General features: G+C 37.5%; 1 protein-coding gene across 2 annotated transcripts in view; it reads left to right on the top strand.

The window, feature by feature from the left end:
* LOC150079048 (CD109 antigen-like) overlaps positions 1-24,011 on the top strand; it is a 1,092,235-nt gene that overhangs the window by 629,256 nt on the left and 438,968 nt on the right. For both annotated transcript variants that reach the window (XM_090384122.1, XM_090384121.1), the window contains exon 20: positions 7,593-7,706. In XM_090384122.1, coding sequence (XP_090240248.1) covers positions 7,593-7,706 — 114 coding nt within the window. The remainder of the gene's footprint in view (positions 1-7,592; positions 7,707-24,011) is intronic.

Below are 24,011 nucleotides of genomic sequence, written 5' to 3'. Positions count from 1 at the left end.
TTTCAATATCTTTCTCTTTTGAATTCTAAGAATTTCTTCAGTTTGAGCTTGTGTAAATCCTACGTCCTCTCAGATCATGTTGAAGTGGTATGCCAGTTATCAAAACTATAATAATATAAAAATGGCTACTATTATTTGTAAGACAATTGTTAGATGGCAGTAAATCTCTGTAGACTTTGAACTGTTTTCAAGTTTGAAGTTACACATGCATAAGTAATTTGTGATTACTGCATTGAAAGAACCTTCAACATGATAGTGTAACGTTATTTCAACTAAGTAGTTGAAATCAAATCAAAATCCATACACATAATGTGCATTTGATTTTGTTTATATAGACAGATTCTGCTCTCGAAGACTGAGCACCAAGTACTTTTCATTTAGCCTTGGGGTTATGTTCAATTTGGAGACATGTAATGTTATCCCTGGCTCTTCTTAAGTTGCTAATATCCTTTTAAGTTGTATAGCATCATTATTCATTAAATGAATCTGTCATACATTTAAAAGTTTAAATTTAACTAAAAGTTTATAGTCTTCTTGTCAGCTGGCAGTCTCTAACAAACTCTAAGTCGGACATGAACATATTACATTTATGCTCTGTACTTGGTGTATAGTCTTCACTGAGGGCAGAAAGTCTCTCCATGATTGCAGTTAAATGCAGTTAATGTGTATAATATTGATTTCTGTATATACAATCAATTTATTGCTTAATTAAGAATACTAAAATGAGATATATGATAAATGACTTATAATTAAATAATGGCATACCATTTATATACACTTAGTGGAATTACAGTAACTTAATAAAAATAGTATGTTATAATGAGCAGTGATTAAATTTTTCATGGCTCTTATATAACACACATCCTTGTCCCTTAATTTAAGTCAACTGAAACTCTCTTAACTTTATGGCACGATTAAAGAAGAAGGATTCAGATTTCTTAACTCGATGCAGAGTTTAGATTCGTTGTTAATACCAGTAGATTCTAAAATTCAGTAGATTTCAGAGTTAGTATGATATCATTGTAGTATGAGTATTGCAATTAGTTGTAACTCATCTATACCTCTAATAATTTGTGTAATTCTTTCTTAAATTTATTTAAACTACCCACTTCCAAAACCAGAGGGAAGTTTCTTCCAACACTTAGTCACCCTCTGACTCACAGAAAATTTTTGCACATCCATCCTGCATCCCTTCTATTTTCAATTGAAGCTTGTTTGGATGAGAAAGAGGATGTCATCACCATTTAGTTTACTTTAGTCATTTAGTCAAGCATTGTTGCAATGCCTAATTTCCAAGCACTGTGATTGGCTGAACTGAATTCTTTCAAGGTAAGAGTACCCTTTTTTGTCTTTGACAAATCTTGTTGCTCTTCTCTGCACCTATTAATGTATCCACGTCCATCCTAAAATGAGGCTATCAGATCTGTAAGTAGAACTCAGATTGTGGCCTAACCATTGCCTTGTACAATGGGATAATCAACTCCTTGCCCCTACTGGAAAGAACAGCATGATCTACCCTACCACTTGTCTTCACTGATTGCAGAATAACAAGTTGAGCTATACAAATACCCCTAAATATGTTTCATTCTCCTCCATATTCTTTGATTATGGTATCACACTATAGTTATGTTATTATTATTAGTAGTAGTGGTAATGGCAAATGATGCAAGAAAGCAAGTTTATATAGCATCAGCCAAAAAAAAAATAAATAAAGAAAGAAATAAACCACTTTACCCATCTGTACCCTGCAAGAATTAATCTAGTTCTCCCTTGAATTTATTCAATCAGTCTTCCACAGCACCCCAGCAACAGATGGAAGCCCGTTCCAACAATGAATCACACTGATTCAGATGTTTAAGGCTCTGAGTGGCAAAAGTAAAATGAATAAGAACAAAATTTTCATGGTTATAAATGATTCTAGAACTAGGGGCCATAAATCCAAGTTACAGAGGGGAGCTGCTGGATTGCAGGAAGTTTTATTTTTTCCACCAGCTAGCTATAAATTACTGAAAGAAGTTATCTGCATACTGCATGGGTGGTAGTAGTAGCAGCAGTAATCGTGACATGTGATGCAAGAAAGAAAGCATATGAGCTTATGTAGCATCAGCCAAAAATAAAAATAAAAAAAAATAATTCACACAACCATTCCCTCTAAATGTTTGTCCAGTTCCTCCTTAAATTTATTTAACCTATCAACTTCCAAAATGACAGATGGAAGTTTGTTCCAGCAATTAACCACCCGCTGGCTAAAGGCATATTTCCACACATCTATTCTACAGCTGTCTTTCCTCAATTTGAATTTATGCCCCCTTAGGTTCGTAATCTGAATAAGTGGAAGAATCCCATCAGAATTCAGCGTGCTCAATTCAAGGCCTTATACACCTCAGTCAGATCACCTTGCAGGTGCCTAGCCTCCAGCAGTTGCAATTTGCAGAACTTAAGCCTCTCTTGGTAATAGGATCCCTTCATTCCCCTCACCAATCTTGTTGCTCTTCTCTGTACATGCTCAAGAAAATCTGCATCCTTCCTAAAATGAGGCCTCCAGACCTGTGCTCAAGGCGTGACCTGACCATTGCCTTATACAGAAGGACAATTACCTCCTTTTCCCTGCTAGCAAAATTCATATGTGTCATTGACAAAACCCCATGATCTGCTTTGGTTGCCTGTCTGCATTGCTCAGAAAACTTCATATCTGACTGCACAATTACTCCCAGGTCTTTTTCATTTTCTACCGTGCTAAGTGTAGTACCACACAGTTGGTATGTTCCTCTGGGGTTACTTCTACCCATATGCAGTACTTTGCATTTGTCAAGGTTAAACTTCAGTTGCCACTTCTCAGCCTATCTTCCCAAATTTTCTAAATCCTGTTGCAGTAGCACACTGCCATTACTGTCATTAACAACCCTGCCAACCATTGTATCATCTGCAAACTTCAACACAGCCTGATATACCTTCCTCAATATCATTGATAAATATACAAAACAACAGTGGACCCAACACCGAACCCTGTGGGACTCCACTAATAACATTAGTCCACAAGAGCAGCACCCATTGATTACCACTCTCTGACTTCTTCCCCTCAACAATTCCTTTATCCATTGCAGCAACTTGACCTTAATGCCATACTGCTCCAATTTGTCCAGCAGTCTTCCATGTGCAATAGTATTAAAAGCTGTTCTGAAATCCAAGTATATGATATCAAAATTATTTTTTGCATCCAGTTACTTTGTGACCACATCATAATATCCAATCAAATTGGTCAGACAAGACTTCCCCTTAACAATCCCAAGCTATGTCTGAACTATTACTGCAGCTTTGTCTAGGTGATCCTGTATCACCTCTTTAACAAGTGTCTCCATTATTTTCCCCAGAAGAGAAGTTAAACTAACAGGTCTGTAATTATTTGTGACACCCTTTGAACCCCCTTTGTGAATTGGGAATACATTTGCACATTGCCAGTTCGTGGCGACCGCCCCTGAATCTAAAGATGCTCTCAGAATTATGGCTAAGGTTTTATTAACTTCTCTCGCTGCCTCCTTCAATATAACTGGATAGATTCCATCTACCACAGGTGCCTTTTTTATGTTAAACTTCAACAATTTCTCCTCCACTTTGCTCTTAGTTATTACAAAATCACTTAGCTCCCTGTTAGAGTTTGATAAACATCTGGAATTCCTTTCCGTGAATAACTCCTCATGTGTGAATGTAGATACAAAATATTCATTCAGTTTATTAGCTACTTCAGCAGGATCATCAATAGTCAAACCATCTAGGTTAAGTGGACCAATCTGATTGATCCCCTTCCTTCTAGAGTTTACATAAGTTGGAAAGAAAAACAGCAAAGAACTCTTTGCATCCTTTGCCAAAGATTTCTCGTAATTTGTCTTTGCCTGCCTAACCTCCTTTGTGATTTGATTACAGACTAGCTTATATCTGCTGCAGGCTTCTATCTTGCCTGATAATTTATATGCATCCCATGCATTTTTCTTCTTTGCCACAAGCCTCATTAATTCATCTGACATCCATTTAGGCTTGAACCTTGAACAGTATTTCTTAGTTGATATGAAAAGCATAGTATCATCTAAGATTAAGTCCCTGAAGGCTTCCCATTTAAAAATCACCATTGGTAACATCATCAGTTGGTCCCACTGTATAGAATTTATAAACTCTCTGAGAACACTAATTTTTGCAAAAGCAAAAACCCTTCCCTTTACCCTTGATAGTAGTAACACATTAAGTAAATCCCACATGTTCGTATGCTATGATCACTATCACCTAGTGGTTCTTTTATCTGCAGATTCTCAATGCATGAATAATCACTGCTGATAATCAGATCAAGAGTATTACTCTCTCTGGTTGCCCCTCGAACATGTTGCTGTAGAAAATAATCCTCCAATAAATCCACAAAAGTCTTGCTAGCATTCAAGTAACTAACCCACAAGTCCCAGTCAATATCTGGAAAGTTAAAATGCACCATTACAAGACATTCTGGTTTACTGGCCCACTATTTCTCTGCACAACTGTTCGTTGTACTCATCAGAGTTATTAGGCCTGTGACACACTCCTATTCTCATTTTCCCTTTCCCAGTGTTTATGTCACACCAAACAGACTCAACATTGCACTGTCCCCCATGTCAACTGGATGCACTTCCTTAGATTTTATGTGTTTCTTAACTAATCCCTGCTCCCTTCCTACCCTGTCTATCCTTTCTGTACACATTGTACTCCCCAAATTCCAATTCTGGACTGCTTATGTCTGTGTGACACAATGTCTCTGATATCCCAACAATATCTGCCTTTGATACATCGGTTAAGGCTTCAAATTCATCAAATTTATTTACTATACTTCTAGCATTGGTGTACATGCACCTGTTCTTACTCTTAGTTACCCTAATACAGCCCATGTATTTACTTTTTCCATGATGACTCCCAGCAGCTTTTGAAATCCCCAGCAACTTGCTTTCCACGCTGCTGCTCATTCTAATTGAAGCAGTGCAAGGATCACTTTTGCCTTTGCCTGTGGCCACTGTTAGCCTTTTAGTCTGTGTATCCCCCCAAGCTAGCAGTTTTCCGACTCACCTAACATTGCCTCGATAGCATAAGCAAATATTCTTGCACCCTTTCTATTTAAGTATATCCCATCCCTGTAGAAACAGTGTTTCCTGTTAGTAAGAATTTTTTTCAGACCACGCTGAAAAACATTCTACCCCGTGAGCCTTTCACAAACTCTCCAGGGCTGTATTGATTGAAAAGGCCCTAATCACATACTCCTTTCTATCATATCTGCGTAGAATTGCAGACACTTTCAAATTTAACCCCTAACTCATGACTTTTTTTCAGCATTGACCTGTACTTATTAAGTAAATCTGCAGATCTCTTACTCTTAAGGTCATTAATGCCAATGTGCATAACAGTATCACCTTTTGTGTCCTTATAAGATAACTGCTGTACAACCTCATCAACTTTTACCCCTGGCAGATATACCCTGGTCCTGTTCCACCTGTATTTTTTGCATAATATATTCCCCGTCTCCCTGATAATAGTCACCAACAGTAACCACTTCCTGTGGGACCAATACACTAAATTAGTTGCCTTGGAGATTGCCGCTGTGTTGCATGATGCACAGGAATGAGTTTTGGTGTAGAGTTGGCAGCTGAGAGCTTGATGGGTCCCCCTCATATTAATTTCATTGAGGGCATATTCCCTACACCTCAAACTCTCATAGACTCCCATCATAACGCTGAGTTGGCACCTAATTTAGTGTATTCTATTTTTGTTATATTGCTCGTCATTACAGAGTCAAGAGACAATCTATTGTTTTTAAAATGCAGAGGCATTTGCTATTAACTTAATGTAATTTTAATTGTTAATTTTCAAGTCATGCTTATCACTCAACATATCAAATGCTGCTTTGCTTAAATTCGAGACAAGGTGAGAACAAACTTTATGGTTCATAAATGTATGATTTAATTTTGTGGCAATAGATTTTGTTCAGAAACTTTTTTGTAGTTTTGCATAATCTTTTAATTTAGACATTTTGACTTGTTTTGGACAAACAATAAACATAAAAATTTTGTTTAATTAGCATTATCATTAGTAGAGGCATATGATGCAAGAAAACAAAGCAGCATCAGCCAAAAAAAAAAAAAAAAAAAAACCACTCCCATTTCACCCCTCCATTTGTTCGAAATACCTGACCAGCTGAGCCTTAAATTTATTTAGGCTATCAACTTCCTCAACAAGGGATAGAAGTCTGTTCCACCAACCAACTACCGCTGGCTAAAGGTAAATTTCCGCACATCTATCCTACATCTGTCTTTCCTCAATTTGAATGTATGCCCTCTCAGGTGATTATTCTGAGCAAGAGGAAGAATCCCATCGGCATTGAGCATGTTCAAACCATTCAAGGCTTTATACACCTCTATCAGATCACCTCGCCGGTGCCTCGTCGCCAGACACTTACTTTGCACTTCGAGGGGTTAGCAGACAAGCCATTCAGGGATAGCCACAGAGAGAATTTATTGAGAGCTGTGTAATTTGCAAAACTTAAGCCTTTCTTCGTAAGAGCAACCCTTTGTTCCATTCACTAATGTTGCCCTTCTCTGTACTTGTTCCCGTACCTCTGCATCCTTCTTGAAATGAGGCCTCCAGATCTGTATACAGTAGTCAAGGTGTGGCCTGATCATTGCCTTATACAAGGGAATAATCACCTCCTTATTCCGCTAGAAAAATTCCTGTATATCATTGACAATACACCATGAGCTACTCTTGCAGACCATCTGCACTGCTCAGAGAACTTCATATCTGCCTGCACAATTACTCCCAGGTCCTTTTCATTCTCTACGACTGTCAGTGTAGTACACAGAGTTGATACGTTGCTCTGGGATTGCTGTTTCCCATATATAGTACTTTACATTTGTCAATGTTAAACTTCATTTGTCACCTCTCAGCCCATCTGCTCAACTTTTCCAGATCCTGTTGCAGCAGCATAGCGTCATTAGTGTCCTTAACAACCCTGCCAACCTTCGTATCATCTGCAAACTTGGACATTAAGCTTGATATACCATCATAAATATCATTTATAAATACAGAAAACAACAATGGACCCAATACTGAACCCTGAGGGACTCCACTATTAACATTAGTCCACGATCATCAGTGTCCATTGATTACCACTCTCTGTCTTATGTTTATCCTCAACAATTTCTCCACCCCTTTCCTCTCAGTTATTACAAAATCATCTAGCTCACTGCCAGAGTTTATTTAACCTTTTGTTTTCTATAATTTTTTCTATACTACATAGAAAACTAGTTTTCTATACTTCAATTACATTTTGTTGATATGCATATTTTCACATTCAATGAAGTTTAATCTATTATATTTTGAAATTGGTTCTTTATATTTTTTTTAGTTTATAGTTTTTGTAGTGTCATGTGGTTTAAAGACATTAAATTATGACCTTTTTCTTTGTGCAAACAGTAAAAAAGAAATTGTTTAACCAATAAGTTTTCTGCACTTGGATTATATTTTGTCAGTATGCATATTTTTACAGTATTACATGAGATCCTTATGTTTTAAAATTTATTTTTTAGGTTGCAACTTTTCGTCCATTTTTCATCACCATGAGCCTCCCTTTTTCAGTTTTAATGGGGGAGTCACTAGCCATCCAAGTTGTTATATTTAATTATAATAAAAAATCAATTCAAGTAAGATTAAAACTGTTTATTTCTTTTTTCTTTTAATGAATTAATAAATTGTAATTTGCATACTGTATAGATAAAAATTGTTATTAGCAAGGGTGGCTGTCAGTAGAGCTGGTTACAATGGACCCTCTTGCTTTTCAAGCCCCATACATGGCATACTGTATATATATATAAATATTATTATTAGCAAAGGGGGCTGTCAGCAGCACTGGTTATATTGGACTCTCATGCTTTTCAAGCCCCATACATGGCACAACTTGCACCTGTGTACTGTTCAGCATGTGCCTTTAGTAGGTGTGTGTGTGTGGGTGGGTGGGGCACTGAAAACTAACTGACAGCCACAATGCATAAAGCATTTGGGTAACACTCATTTTTGATCCAAATGTCAAATAAGTTACGAATCCAGTAAAAGAGGCACTCATGCATTATCACTTTTTTTGTCTAGTAGCCCTGCCTCTGTTACATCATAGTATGTTACAAAATCCAGAATAACATTGAGCAAAAAAGCTTCCATCTTAAACTCACTGTTTCTATATAGAAAAACAGATGCTTTCCTACTGTAATATATTATTGACCAAAAAAAAATTCATTAACTAATATACCAAGATGTAAAGAGTCTAAGTAAATTAAACTATAAGAAAAAACAAAAGATAAATATAAAACTGATGCAAACTGCACAAATATATATCATAAAATAACAGTAAAAAAATTACATAAGGAAATAAGTAAAACATAAACTGAGAATAAAGAATGATGACATACTTGAAACCATACTCATATAAATGATATTGGTTCTTATCACTTGTATAAAGATGGTCACAAACAAAACCTTCTCATCCATAGAGATAGATTAAAACCTTAAATGAATGAGTTCCTTGACCATATACTTAACATATTTTCTAACCTCTAAATAAGTAAGCTTGTGAATGCTGACGATAGTGAAATGACTGCTTTTCAAAATGTCATCTTCAAAATGGAAACATAGGTTATTTTGTTGCTGTGGCCAATGCCATTGCTTTACTTAAAGAACATAAGGGAAGGAGAGTGAAAGGAACAGAAAGAGGATAGTAGAATAATTCAATTCCCTCTAAATCACTAACAGATATTAGAAATAAGAAAATTAAAATGAGAAGAAATAAGTGAAAGGTTTCACTCAGAAATCCAGGTGCCACTTTACTGACAATCTTCTTAGTTGAGGCCTGAATAAACTGCTTGTTCAGGGGGTTAGTATACTTAAATTATAACTACTAAAGTCAGAGTTATAAAAAAATATGCTTTAAATTCTATTCTTCTGATAAGAAGAATGGAATTTAAAATTCGATTGAATGAATATTTCTAATTTTTATGTTGATCTTATTCCTAAGATTTCACTTGTTTCCAATTTTACACTAGTAAACTGTTAAAGACATATTTAGAAGTCCTTTAACGGCGAGACATTTATGCTTTTATAGTTCAGTTTAAAAAATCTTAGTAATTAGCATTAGAATTAACATTGTCAAATGATGCCAGAAAGCAAGCATATACAGCATTAGCCAAAAAAAAAAAAATAAAATAATAATAATAATAATAAATAAAATGACACTTCCAGTTTCACCTATTCATTCCCTAAAATAGTTTATCTAGTTCTTCCTTGAATTTATCTAAGCAATCAACTTCCACAACAACTAATTCTCTTAAAAACCAAATAACAACAACAACAAGTTCTCCAATTTGTACAGCAGTCTTTTATGTGCAACAGTATCAAATCCTTCATGAAATCCAAGTATGTGATATTAAAATTATTTTTTGCATACAGTTTCTTTGTGATCACATCATAATATCCAGCCAAAAAAAGTTTCTGCTTAAGAAATCCATGCTGTGTATGAATTATAATTGCAGTCTTGTCTACATGATCCTGCATTGCTTTTTTTACCAGTGACACCATTATCTTCCCTCGAATAGAAATTAAACTAACAAGTGTATAATTACTTGTGTCGCCTTTTGATCCTCCTTTGTGAATTGGGCTCCACTCGTACAGCTCCCATCTGCTGGGCCCACCACAGAATCCAAGGATTTTTTTTTTATGAAAACCACAAACACGAGAGATATTAGAACCTATAATACTTAGTACCATGCTTGGGTTGGAGCTTGAGAAGACGAAAGAAGATATTTGTTAACATTAGATTTGAACTTCTGTAGACTGCAATTTTCAGGAAATACATATGATGGCTGTTCCAGAAAACGGCAGTCGAATGAATAAACGAGGAAGATGAAAAGTTGGTTCTGTGAGTTTGAAGTTGGACAGTAAATGGATGTTGGCTGGTGGTGGTACATGTTTGGACTGTTTTGAAAGAGAGAGAGCAGGCATTATGGAAGCCAATTCAGAAGAACAGTGCCCATGGATGTATCTGTAGAAAAGGCATGCAGCAGAAACAGTATGTGTATGAGACAGTGAGTGAAGAGACTCTGTTAGAGAGGAGTCATTAATTAACCTAACTGCCCTCTTCTGAATGGAATCTAGAAGCCCAAGAGAAGTTTTGGGGGCACTGCCCCAGATGTGGGAACAATATTCCATGGTAGGGCAGATTTGCATGTACAGAGTGAACAGCTGTTTGGAAGAAAAGTAATGCCGAGAGCAAAAGAGAAAACCAAGTTTTTTTAGATGCAGAGGAAGCAATATTTGTAATATGCTTGTGCCAAGAGAGATTAGAAGTCAGGGTAATCCCCAAAAGAGATATATCATTTTGCCTAGAAATTGGAGTGTCACCAAAGATAAGCATAGGAGCAGAAGAATCGTTTTTGTGAGATATAAGGCAAGTATGAGTTTTAGAAGAATTGAAATCAACTAAGTTGTCTTTGCTCACTGGAGGTCAGCATTTAAGGAATTGGCAGCAGATATTCGAAAGGTTGAAGCTGATTGGGCAGGACAAGGTTTCTCAAAAATGGAAAGTGGAATGCAATGTGCTATCATCGGCAAAACTATGGATAGGATTTCCAGTCAATGGAAGAAGGTCATTAATATACAAGAGGAAAAGAGTGGGGGAAAGAACTGAACCTTAGGGGACATCAACATTAGTGGAAAAGTTAGAAGACAGAGAGTCATCTACCATCACCTTCAGTGAGTGATCAGAGAGAAAACTGGATAACCAAGTACAAAAAACAGTTGGCAACCTATAAGATGGAAGCCTGTTTAGGAGACCTTTATGCCAAACACGATCAAAAGCCTTTGAGATGTCAATGGCAACTACTTGTGTTACCCCAAACTTTTCCATTGAATTTGTCCATAAATGGGTAATATAAGCCATAATATCATCAGTGGGTCGACACTGACGGAATCCATACTGGCGATCGTTGATCAGACAGAAGGTTTCTAGGTAGTTTAAGACTTTGCGGTTAATTGATTTCCCCACTACTCTAGAAAGAATACAAGTAATTCCAATGGGACAATAATTGGATGGGAGGAATCTGTCACCCTTTTTAGGAAATGGCTGGATATGAGCAAATTTCGAAGCAGAAGGAAAAACACCTTTGGAATAAGAAAGTGAAAAAAGATGGCAAAAAACAGGAATAAGTTCAGGAGCAGAGGTTTTGAGAACAAGTGGAGAGATACCATCAGGACCTGGAGCTCTCTTAGCATCAAGATTCGTCAAAATCCTTCTGACATCCTTTTGACGGAAGACCACAGGAGGCATTGAATGGAGTGTGTTGGGAATGGTGGCAGGTGTTTTACCAAGATCATTAATACAGGAGTTGGAAGAAAAATGGGATGCTAGCAGGTCAGCTTTATCCTTGGCTGAAGTGACAACAGAACCAACTGGTTTTGACAGCGGTGGGAACAGAGATGGGCAAAAGTTGTGGCCAATAGCTTTGGCAAGAGACCAGAATGCTTTGCTACCATTAGGGCAAGAAGCCAGTTTTCTACTCTTAGCCTTTTCAAAATTTCGAAGAATTCAAGTGCATTCGTAGTTCGGCATAATGTATCAAAACGGCTGGCTTGTGATAACTTAAGACTTATTATTTTTTATTTCGATACGGAATTGTGCCATTCTGTTTTACAAAGGAATGCCCCGACCGATGCGCAGGTCCCTAACTTCGGAAGAGGAGACGCAGATGATTGAAGCGTACGGAAAAGATGGAATTCCAGTAAGAAAACTAATGAGGAAGTTTGGAGTTGGTAAAGCGCAGATATACAGTGCTTTATGGCATACAGCTAAAATTCAGGAACTTAACAGCAATAAAGACATCGCAAAGCTGAAAACAACTAAGGAGGAGTATAACAATATTAACGTGTTAGTATTGAAATGGATAGTAGACGCTCGTGCTAAGCAGACGGCACTTAATAAATCAAAGATAAGATCCCAAGCAAAAAAAATTGCTACCAAATTAGGATATTATGCCTTTAAAGCTTCTAACGTGTGGCTAGACAATTTTAAAAGAAAATATAACATCACCATAAATGAGACCTCCGGGGAGCATTGCAGCAACTTACAAAAATGGATGCGTAAACCGTGTTCTAATAGCGTGGGTCAGAATGAAGCATCAAGTACCAATTGTGATACTTCAGGTTTGCTTTCGAAATTATCAAAAAACTCTATCTCAGATGAAACAGACATCCAAACAGCCAATACTTCGCTAGTACAGAAATGTAATTTGCAGAACACTTCCAAACGTGCCGAAATAGATAAACGTTTAGCCGACATCAACATGGGAAGTGCTGATAACGTAGTTGGCAGCGACGACGACGAGAGCAGCGACGTAGATGATGAAACTAAAAAACTTGAGATCTACAACGCTATTTTAAATTTCGTTCGGGCTGTTCAAGACTTTTCTGCAACAATTGAGGATCCTGAATTACTCGAAATATTTTCAAAAGCACAGTCGTTATTAGAAACTAGGCTAACAGAGGGAATTTTGATTTAGCCATTCAAACACCTACATTGCAGTCTGAGGAGAAAAAAAAAAAAAATCTAGTTTGGATTGATTAATAACTGCTTTACAATTGTTGCGAGCATTGGTGTAAGCAGAAAATGAAACTGAAGATTTGGAAACAAGCCAATTACAATATGCAACATTCTTCTCTTGAACAGTCTTAGCAAATTTATTGGAAAACCAAGGTTTAAATAAAGGACGAGATTTTAAAGTGGAGTGTGGAATAAAGGATTCCATTCCTACAAGAATAATTACATTGACACGTTAATTTGTTGGATTACTGTTTCAAAACTTCTCATGTCAAAAAACATTGACATGAGAAGTTTTGAAACAGTAATCCAACAAAGGAAAAGAAAAGAAATCTTGCAGGTCATCCCATTTTGCATTCTTGTAATGCCAAATAATACAAGGTTGGGAATAGCCATGAGATAAAGGCTCCATTGGAGAAGAGACAATCACCAAGTTGTGATCTGAGGTGCCTAAAGTTAGTATTGTCCAGTATTCTTGTAGGAACAATAATTGGATGCACAGATTGTTCGTTCCTGGTAAATGAACAATCTGTGCAAGGTCATTAATAATTGCAATCGCCTCAGCATCTCGACCAGCTGGGTTGGTGTGACTAGAAAACGGAAGCCAGCTTGAGTTGTGGACATTAAAATCACCAAGGAAAATTACCTCACTGTTCGGAAAGTTGGACTGGAGAAAGTCAAGTTGCGAAGAGAGGAAGTCAAAGAACTTCAAGCAATTAGTGAAGTTGGGAGAACGGTAGAGATAACAGATGAATTTGACAAAATGAGGTAGAGAGATTTTAAGCCAGAGAAGATTGAAAAGAGGAGATTCCAAATTACCAAGTCTCTGACAGGGAATATCGGAACAGACACATGCACAAGTACCACCTTTGAGGTGAAAGGAATCATACAGCGAATAATTTGGGCAACTGAGATGAGCAGTGGTTGAATCAACCGATAACTGAGATTCTGTCAGAAAAAGTACATGGGGTTTGGAAGACTGCAAGTGGAAATGGACATTGTTGAGATTAGAATTGAGATCACGTATATTTGTGAAAGGATGCTCTTATAATATAATTCCATAGCTCCTATTCATCCCAGGTGCCTTTCTTATATCTAACTTCAGCAATTTCTCTTCCACTTTCCTCACAGTTATTATAAAATCATTTAGCTCCCTGTTCAAGTTTGATAAACTTCCAGCATCCCATTTCCCAAAGAATTCCTCGTGTGAATGTAGATGCAAAATACTCATTTAGTTTTGCAGCAACCTGATCAGGATCATCAACAACCAAACTATCAATTTTGAGTGGACTAATTTGATTCATCCCCGTTCTACTAGTGTTTACATAAATAAAAAAGTCTTTGCTGTTTTTCTTTATACTCTTTTCCAAGTTTTTCATGATCTGCCTTTATGAACTACCGTAGGCCTCTGTGTCAGCCGATAATTTATATGCATCACATACACTTTTCCTCTTTGTCACAAGTTTGATCGGTTCATAAGGTATCCATTTAGATCTTTAACTTGAAGGGTATTTCTTAGTTGGTATGAAAAGTCTAGTAACTTCTATCATTAATTCCTTGAACTTGTCCCATTTAGAATTTGCTAACGATAACATCATCAGTTAAAATATGAAATCCCTGTGCATAGAATTTAAAAACTGTCTGAGACCACTATAGTCACCTTTGTGAAAGCAAAAATCTTTCCTTTTACTCTTCATGGTAATTACATCTTTAAGAAAATACCAAATCAATGATGAAATCAGTGATCACTGCCATATGGTGGTTCTTTTATCTGTGGATTCTTAATGTATGAATAATCACTGCTGATAATCAGATGAAGAGTATTACTCCCTTTTGTTACCTGTTTAACATGATGCTGTAGAAAACAGCCATTCAATAAATCTTCTAAAGTCTTGCTAGTCTGTTAGTGACCAGCACAGACGTTCCAATCAAATATCTGGAAAATTGAAATCCCCCATTATAAGACATTGCAAATTTACTGGACCCATTCTATTTCTCTGTACAGCTGTTGATTGTACTCATCAGTCATTAGGCCTATAACACACTCCTAGTCTCATTTTTTCTGTCCCAGTGGTTTTGTTACACTAAACTGCCTCAAAATTGCAGTGGCCATCCATGTCAGCCTTACATTTTATGTGCTTCTTAACCTTTTTTTTTTTTTTTTATATATGAAATATCCAAACACAAGTGGTACTAGAACCTATAGTACTTAGTACTGTGCATGTGTTGAAGGTTAAGAAGATGAAAGAAGACATTTGTTGATGAAAGAAGACATTAGTCTTGAACTTCTGTAGATTGTAATTTCCAGGAAATACATAGGAAAGAAGGTTGTTCAAGAAAACGAAAGTTGAATGAATAAATGAGGAAGAAGAAGAAACGTTGGTTCTGTGAGTTTGACGTTGGACAGTAAAAGGATGTTGACTGGTTGCAGCACATGTTCACACTACTTTGAAAGAGAGAGTGGGAATTATAGAAGCCAGTTCAGAAAGACAGTGGGCATGGAAGTATTTATAGAAAAGACATGCAGCATAAACAGAACCTCTATGGACAGAGAGTGTGAAGAGACTCTGTTAATGATGAGTCATTAATTAACCTAACTGCCCTCTTTTGAATGAAATCTAGAAACCTGAGAGAGGTTTTATGGACACTGCCCAGGATGTGGAAACAATATTCAATTGTATGCTGATTTATGATTCGTACAGAGTGAACAGCTATTTGGAAGAAAAGTAATGTCAAGAGTGAAAGAGAAAAACCCAGTTTTTTTGGATGCAGAGCATGGAATATTTGTAATGTGCTTATGCCACAAGAGAGACTAGAAGTCAAGGTAATCTCCAATAGAGATATGATGTTGCCTAGAAATCGGGATGTCATCAAAGATAAGCATAGGAGCAGAACATCCTTTTTGCAAGATATAAGACAGGTCTGATTTTTAAATCGAATGAAATCAACTATGTTCTTTTTGCCCAGTAAAAGTGGATATTTGTGAAGTTGAAGCTGTTTGTGCGGGGCGAGATTTCTCAAACTGAAAGGTTGAACGCAATGTACTATCATCAGCAAAACTATGGATAGGATTCCTGGTCAATGGAAGAAAGACATTAGTATACAAGAGGAACAGTGGGAGAAAGAACAGAACCTTGGGTTACACCAGCATTAGTGGAGAAGTTAGAAGATATAAAGCTATCTATCATCACCATCAGTGAGCAGTCAGAGAGAAATTTGGATATGCAATTAAAAAAAAACAGTTGGCAAACTATAAGATGGAAGCTTATTTAGAAGACCTTTATGACAAACACGATATAAAGCCTTTGAACTGTCAAAAGCAACTGCTTGAGTTTCACCCAACTTTTCCATTGAATTTGTCCATAAATGAATAGCATAAGCCAGAATATCACCAGTGGATCAACACTGACAGAATCCATTTGTAGATGCAAGATTTCTAGATAGTTTAAGAGATGGTGGTTAATTGATTTCTCCATTATTTTAGAAAGAATAGAAGAAAGTGCAATGTGATGATAATTGGATGGGAGGGATTTGTCACCCTTTTTAGGAACTGGCTGGATATGAGCAAATTTTCAAGCAGAAAGAAAAGCACCTTTTGGAATAAAAAGTGAAAAAAAGAGCAAAGAAAGAATGAGTGGAGAAATGGTATCAGGACCTGGATCTTTTTTAGTGTCAAGATTGTTCAAAATCCTTCTGACCTCTTTTTGATGGAAGACCACAGGAAGCATTGAATGGAATGTACTGGGAATGGTAGGAGTTGGTTTACTGAGCTCATCAATACACAAGTTGGAAGAAAATATGGACATGTGATTTTATAAAGGGTGGTTCCTAGAATGTCAGTTCAACATCTCCACCTTGTTTCTCTGTGAAAAACAAAAACGGTGCCACTGCAAATGACCTGCCGGATATGTGAGTAATGTAGGCTTATGTGTATTATGTGTGCGGTCTGTTCTGTTCTGGCCTCTTGGCTACCCAGAAGCAATCACCTGGAGAGATCATTCTAGGTACCCATCCACACCATGGGAAGGTGGACGAGTTTTGATAGGGCTCGTCTAGTCTCAGTTCGAGATACTGACCCACATGACGTTGGCAAAAGGTGGGCCAGATTCCTCTGGGGGCCTGCTCCAGAGGAGAGGAAAAATAAATAAATAAATATTCCCTTGGTGTTACAAAAAAACATTTTTTTTTTTTACATTTATACATTATTTACAAAAGTAAGACAAATGAGGTTACAGTCCGTTCTATGTGAGTCACAAATCAGTAGCAAATGAGGTCTTAACTGAAGTCCCATTTCAAGGCCATGAGAACAATTATGAAGTAGAGATCTAGTCTCAAATGATATTGAAGAAGATGAAACTATAGATAACATCAGCCATGTTTATGAGAAATATAAATAGCAAACAAACAGACAGCAAACAAACTGAATGAGTATTTTGCATCTACATTCACACATGAGGAGTTATTAAGGTTTGAAAATGGCAGAAGGTTATCAAATTGTAGCAGGGTGCTTAATGATTTTGTAATAACTGAGAGCAAAGTGGAGGAGAAATTGTTGAAGTTAACCACAAGAAAGGCACCTGGGGTGGATGGGATCTATCTAGTTATATTAAAGGAGGCGGCAGAGCAACTGAGCAAACCCTTAGCCATAATTATGAGAGCATCCTTGGACTCAGGGGAGATCCCCACGGACTGGAGATGTGCAAATGTATCCCCAATTCACAAAGGGGGATCGAAGGTTGACACGGGAATTACAGACCAGTTAGTTTAACTTCTATTCCGGGTAAAATAATGGAGCCACTGGTTAAAGATGCATTGTAGAATCATCTAGACAAGACTGCAGCAATAATTCAGACACAGCATGGGTTTGTTAAGGGAAAGTCTTGTCTGACAAATTTGATAGGATATTATGATGTGGTTAAAAAAGAACTGAATGCAAAAAATAATTTTGATATCATATATTTGGATTTCAGGAAAGCTTTTGACACTGTTGTGCATGGAAGACTATTGTACAAATTTGAGCAGAAAATATATTAAAGGTAAGTTGCTACAATGGATAAAAGGATGGTTGAGTGGGAGAAGACAGAGGATGGTAATTAATGGGTGCTGCTCTTCATGGACTAATGTTATTAGTGGAGTCCCACAGGGTTCGGTGTTAGGTCCACTGTTGTTTTGTATATTTATCAATGATATTGATGAAGGCATATCAGGCTTAATGTCGAAGTTTGCAGATGATACAAAGGTTGGCAGGGTTGTTAATGACAGTAATGGCAGTGTGCTACTGCAACAGGATCTAGATAATTTGGGCAGATGGGCTAAGAAGTGGCAACTGAAGTTTAACCTTGACAAATGCAAAGTACTGCATATGGGTAGAAGTAACCCCAGAGAAACGTACCAACTGTGTGGTACTACACTTAAGGTGGTAGAAAATGAAAAAGACCTGGGAGTAATTATGCAGTTTTGTGCAGTCAGATGTGAAGTTTTCTGAGCAATGCAGACAGGTTGCCAGGGCAGGTCATGGGGTATTGTCAATGATATATAGGAATTTTGCTAGCAGGGAAAAGGAGTTGATTGTCCCTCTGTATAAGGCAATGGTCAGGCCACGCCTTGAGTACTGCGTACAGGTCTGGAGGCCTCATTTTAGGAAGGATGTAGATTTGCTTGAGTGTGTACAGAGAAGGGCAACAAGATTGGTCAGGGGAATGAAGGGATCCTCTTACCAAGAGAGGTGTTGTGTTGAAATTTGCAGTGGCTAGAGACTAGGCACCTGCGCGGTGATCTGATTGAGGTGTATAAGGCCTTGAATGGATTGAGCACGCTATATTTTGATGGGATCCTTCACTTGTTCAGATTAGGAACCTAAGGGGTGCATAAATTCAAATTAAGAAAAGACAGATGTAGAATAGATGTGCGGAAATTTGCCTTTAGCGAGCGGGTGGTTAATTGCTGGAACAAACTTCCATCTGTCATTGTGGAAGTTGATAGGTTAAATAAATTTAAGGAGGAACTGGACAGTCATTTGGAGGGAATGGTGTGATTTTTTTTTTTTTTTTGTTTTTGGCTGATGCTGCATAAGCTCATACACTTGCTTTCTTGCATCACATGCCACTACTACTAGTACTACTACTACTACTTCTCTGGCAAAAGTTTAGAAAGCCTGAAAAATCTCAGCATTCTGGATAAGCAAAGCTTCCTGGCCAGGCTCTGCAATACAATAATATATAAGAGTTTTTTCTGATAGTTAATAGTTAATACATGAATATAGTACATGATTCCAATTCTTGGTCTCACCGCAAAGACATAAATCTGTGGTTGCTAAATTGAACCTGAAGAGTCGCTGATTTTAATGATTCATGTCCTGTGTTCAAGTAAGAAGTGTATAGATCCATGGGAAACCGTGACTATTTTATTATTGTAAAGAAAAGTCACTTCCAGGAAGAAGTGTTTTGTCACCAATCCTAAAGAGGTTGTGTCCCAGTGGGTCACATTCAACATTTCATTCCAGATTCTATTTTCCCTCTGCTTGATATCCTGCTGACAGTCAATAGTGATTCCCATAAATTCTCTCAGGGTTTGTTTCTTTAACCTGTAAGACAATCCTTTAAAGATTAAATGTAGGTCTAAGGGCAAAACTCTAGCTAAGACTTGTAAGGTAGTGGTTGACACTGTTCGACATTCTCTAACTTTGGATTAAAATTGTTCTCTGCAAAGAATATCATTTTGTTTCTGATTCTTACATTTAGTGATCTGTGAAACCAAGCATTGGCGGCCATCTGATAAATACTGCATTATAATAAATTTTTAAAGTGCTCAAGAGCTCCCACTCAGCTCTTAAAATTCTTGTTAACACTATAGTGGAGTTCTTGGTTTTAACTGTTAATAACATGTCATAAAATTTAGTTTTTTGTCCATTGTTTCCCCAAGAATTTTAGTTTATGTGACAAAAGGAAGACAGACATTATTGATTTTAACTTGAGGAGGATGAGAGATATTTAAATTTGCACCAAATATCATCATCTTTGACTTCAGAGGGCTAATCTTTAACTTGTTAAGAAGAGTCCATTCATATAGGTCTTGAAGTGTACTATTGGCAACAGATTCCAACTCAGACTGAGTATTGCCACTGATGAGGATAGTCAAATCATCAGTGTAGGCTATAATCTTAACATTTTCAAAGGTTCTAGAAATCCTCTGCTGCAGGACCATGTTCCAGACAAGGTGTCCCAAGATAGATCCATGGGGAAACCCTCACAAGACTTGTCTAAAAACCTACTGAACTTATGTAGATAAATGGGCCTGTTGTACTAGATTCCATAGTAGATAAATAGACAAATTCTGTATGATCCAGCAAAGTTTTAATAATAAACTTTATTTTCTTGTCAAAATAGCTGCAGAAAAGGTAGTATAGTTGTAGAGGACACTTAGCAAAATGAAGACATTTGAGGGCACTTTCCCCACCAAAGGGAATCAAAAGCACACTTGAAGTAAATATAAATAGCTAAAACATATGTTAAGTTGAGTTTTCCAGATAAACAACCAGGTCTACTAATGCATCCTTGCAGGATCTGCCAGTGCAAAAACCATATTCGTTTGGAGATATTAAATCCTGTAGTTGTAATAGATTGTGTAGATGGATAGCCATAAGACACTCCAGTAGTTTTCTCAAATTTGCCTAGGGTGCAATTGGTCTAGGGTGCAAAAGACCTTGGATTAAATAATGGTTTACTAGGCTTTTTTTTTTTTTTATGAGTTTGACCAGTGCGATTTTCCAAGCTTCTGGAAAAATACCCCTCCGAAGGCATTAGTTAAACAAAAACAGAAGTATTGAAGTATTTCAGGTCTTAGTTTCAGGATATATAAAGGTACTTTAAACAAGATCCATGCCTGGACATTTGCAATGTTAATTTTTTGGTCAACTGTGTTAAATTCAAGCAGATTAAAAGGATCACTCTGGTTGTTAACACTGTAACTGGCATTAGCAAGACAAGTCCGTAAATAATCTAAAACAGTAGTTCCCAAACTACTGAGATCTACGGACCCTTTCAAAAAAAAAAAAAAAGCTTGCAGATCCCTACAAAAATCGAAAAACTTTTGGAGACCCCTGTGTGGGTGAACATTGAGTTTTCTGAAAAGAAAATTCAAAGTTTTATATATATATTTTTTTTTTTTTATGAGAACCCCAAACACGAGAGGTATTATAACCTATAGTACTTAGTACCGTGCTTGGGTTGGAGGTTGAGAAGACGAAAGAAGATATTTGTTGATATTGGACTTGAACTTCTGTAGATTGTAATTTTCAGGAAATACGTATGAAGGAAGGTTGTTCCAGAAAACGGCAGTTGAATTAATAAATGAGGAAGATGAAAAGTTGGTTCTGTGGGTTTGAAGTTGGACAGTAAATGGATGTTGGCTGGTGGCGGCACGTGTTCGGACTGTTTTGAAAGAGAGAGCGGGAATTATAGAAGCCAATTCAGAAGAACAGTGCCCATGGAAGTATCTGTAGAAGAGGCATGCAGCAGAAACAGTGCGTCTATGAGAAAGCGAGTGGAGAGACTCTGTTAGAGATGAATCATTAATTAACCTAACTGCCCTCTTCTGAATGGAATCAAGAAGCCTGAGAGAGGTTTTGGGGGCACCACCCCAGATGTGGGAACAATATTCCATGGCAGGGCGGATTTGCGATTTATACAGAGTGAGCAGCTGTTTGGGAGAAAAGTAACGCCAAGAGCGAAAGAGAAAACCAAGTTTTTTAGATGCAGAGGAAGCAATATTTGTAATGTGCTTGTGCCAAGAGAGATTAGAAGTCAGGGTAATCCCCAAAAGAGATATATCATTTTGCCTAGAAATCGGAGTGTCACTAAAGATAAGCATAGGAGCAGAAGAATCCTTTTTGCGAGATATAAGACAAGATTGAGTTTTAGAAGGGTTGAAATCAACTAAGTTGTCTTTGCCCCACTGGAGAATTAACTGAAGATCGGCATTTAAGGAATTGGCAGCAGATTTTCGAGAACTTGAAGCTGATTGAGCTGGACAAGGTTTCTCAAAATGGAAAGTTGAATGCAATGTGCTATCATCGGCAAAACTATGGATAGGATTTCCAGTCAATGGAAGAAGGTCATTGATATACAAGAGGAAAAGAGTGGGGGAAAGAACTGAACCTTGGGGGACACCGGCATGAGTGGAGAAGTTAGAAGACAGAGAGCCATCTACCATCACCCTCAGTGAGCGATCAGAGAGAAAACTGGATAACCAATTACTAAAAACAGTTGGCAAACCATAAGATGGAAGCTTGTTTAGAAGACCTTTATGCCAAACACGATCAAAAGCCTTTGAGATGTCAAGAGCAACTACTTGTGTTTCACCGAACCTTTCCCTTTCCATTGAATTAGTCCATAAATGGGTAACATAAGCCAGAATATCACCAGTGGATCGACACTGACGGAATCCATACTGACGATCGTTGATCAGACGGAAGGTTTCTAGGTAGTTTAAGAGTTGGCGGTTAATTGATTTCTCCATTACTTTAGAAAGAGTAGAAGTAATTGCAATGGGACGATAATTGGATGGGAGGGATTTATCACCCTTTTTAGGAACTGGCTGGATATGAGCAAATTTCCAAGCAGAAGGAAAAACCCTTTGGAATAAGAAAGTGAAAAAAGGCGGCAAAGAATAGGAGTAAGTTCAGGAGCACAGGTTTTGAGAACAAGTGGAGAAATACCATCAGGACCTGGAGTTTTTCTTAGCATCAAGATTCATCAAAATCCTTCTGATATCCTTTTGACGGAAGACCACAGGAGGTATTGAATGGAGCGTGTTAGGAATGTTGGGAGGTGTTTTACCAAGATCATTAATACATGAGCTCAAAGAAAAATGGGATGCTAGCAGGTCAGCTTTATCCTTGGCTGAAGTGACAACAGAACCATCTGGTTTGGACAGAGGTGGGAGCAGAGATGGGCAAAAGTTGCGGCCAATAGCTTTGGCAAGAGACCAGAATGCTCGGCTACCATTAGGGCAAGAAGCAAGTTTTCTACTCTTAGCCTGTCCAAACTCTAGTTTGGACTGATTAATAACTGCTTTACAATTGTTGCGAGCTTTGGTGTAGGCAGAAAATGAAACTGAAGAATTAGAAACAAGCCAATTACGATATGCAACGTTCGTCTCTTGGACAGCCTTAGCACATTTATTGGAAAACCAAGGTTTAGATAAAGGACGAGATTTTAAAGTGGAGTGTGGGATAAAGGATTCCATTCCTGCAAGAATAATTTCGCTGACATGATCTGAGCAAACGTTGACATCAGAAGTTTTGAAACGGTAATCAGACCAAGGAAAAGAAGAAAAGAAGTCTCGCAGGTCATCCCATTTTGCATTCTTGTAATGCCAAACAATACGAGGTTGGGAATAGCCGTGAGATAAAGGTTCCATTGGAGAAGAGGCAATCACCAAGTTGTGATCTGAAGTGCCTAAAGGACCTCTCACTTCAACCTTGTACTTAGAAGGGTTGTTTGTGAGAAAAAGATCAAGCGTATTGGCTGTATGATTAGGATTGTCCGGTATTCTTGTAGGTAAATGAACAATCTGTGCTAGGTCATTAGTAATTGCAAAAGCCTCAGCATCTCGACCTGCTGGGTCTGAGTGACTAGAAAATGGAAGCCAGCTGGAGTTGTGAACGTTAAAATCACCAAGCAAAATTACCTCACTGTTAGGAAAGTTGGACTGGAGAAATTCAAGTTGCAAAGAGAGGAAGTCAAAGAGCTCCAAGTGATTAGTGGAGTTGGGAGAACGGTAGAGACAACAGATGAATGAGGTATTTACCCAATGAGGTAGAGAGATTTTAAGCCAGAGAACATCAAAGAGAGGAGATTCCAAATTGCCAAGTCTCTGACAGGGAATATCAGAACGGACATATGCACAAGTACCACCTTTGAGGTGAAAGGAATCATACAGCAAATAATTTGGACATCTGAGATGAGCAGTAGTTGAATCAACTGATAACTGAGATTCAGTCAGAAAAAGTACATGGGGTTTGGAAGACTGCAAGTGGAAATGGACATCGTTGAGATAAGAATTGAGACCACGTATATTTGTGACATGAATTAGGAAGTCCTTGGGAGGTTTAGATCTTTTCGCAGATAAGCTTGCTCTATTATTTTGACAATTCATGGTGTATTCAATAGTAAGAAAAAGTGGGTGGGACATGCTGTATGAAGTAATGAAATTTTTGGATATGGCGTACATGTGGTAAGAATATACCCAGATCCTTGACATAATGTGGCCTCGACAATGCTCCCCGCATACACACTACTCGGACTACTCCCTCCAGTCACTATCTGGCAGAGTAGAGGTAGTAAGATTATACACTAGCTGATCTGGAAGC

The sequence above is a fragment of the Mastigoproctus giganteus genome, chromosome 10 (genome assembly GCF_048544385.1).
Source record: "Mastigoproctus giganteus isolate SK-2022 chromosome 10, ASM4854438v1, whole genome shotgun sequence".
Classification (NCBI taxonomy): Eukaryota; Metazoa; Arthropoda; class Arachnida; order Uropygi; family Thelyphonidae; genus Mastigoproctus; species Mastigoproctus giganteus.
This window is presented reverse-complemented; position numbering and strand designations above follow the sequence as displayed.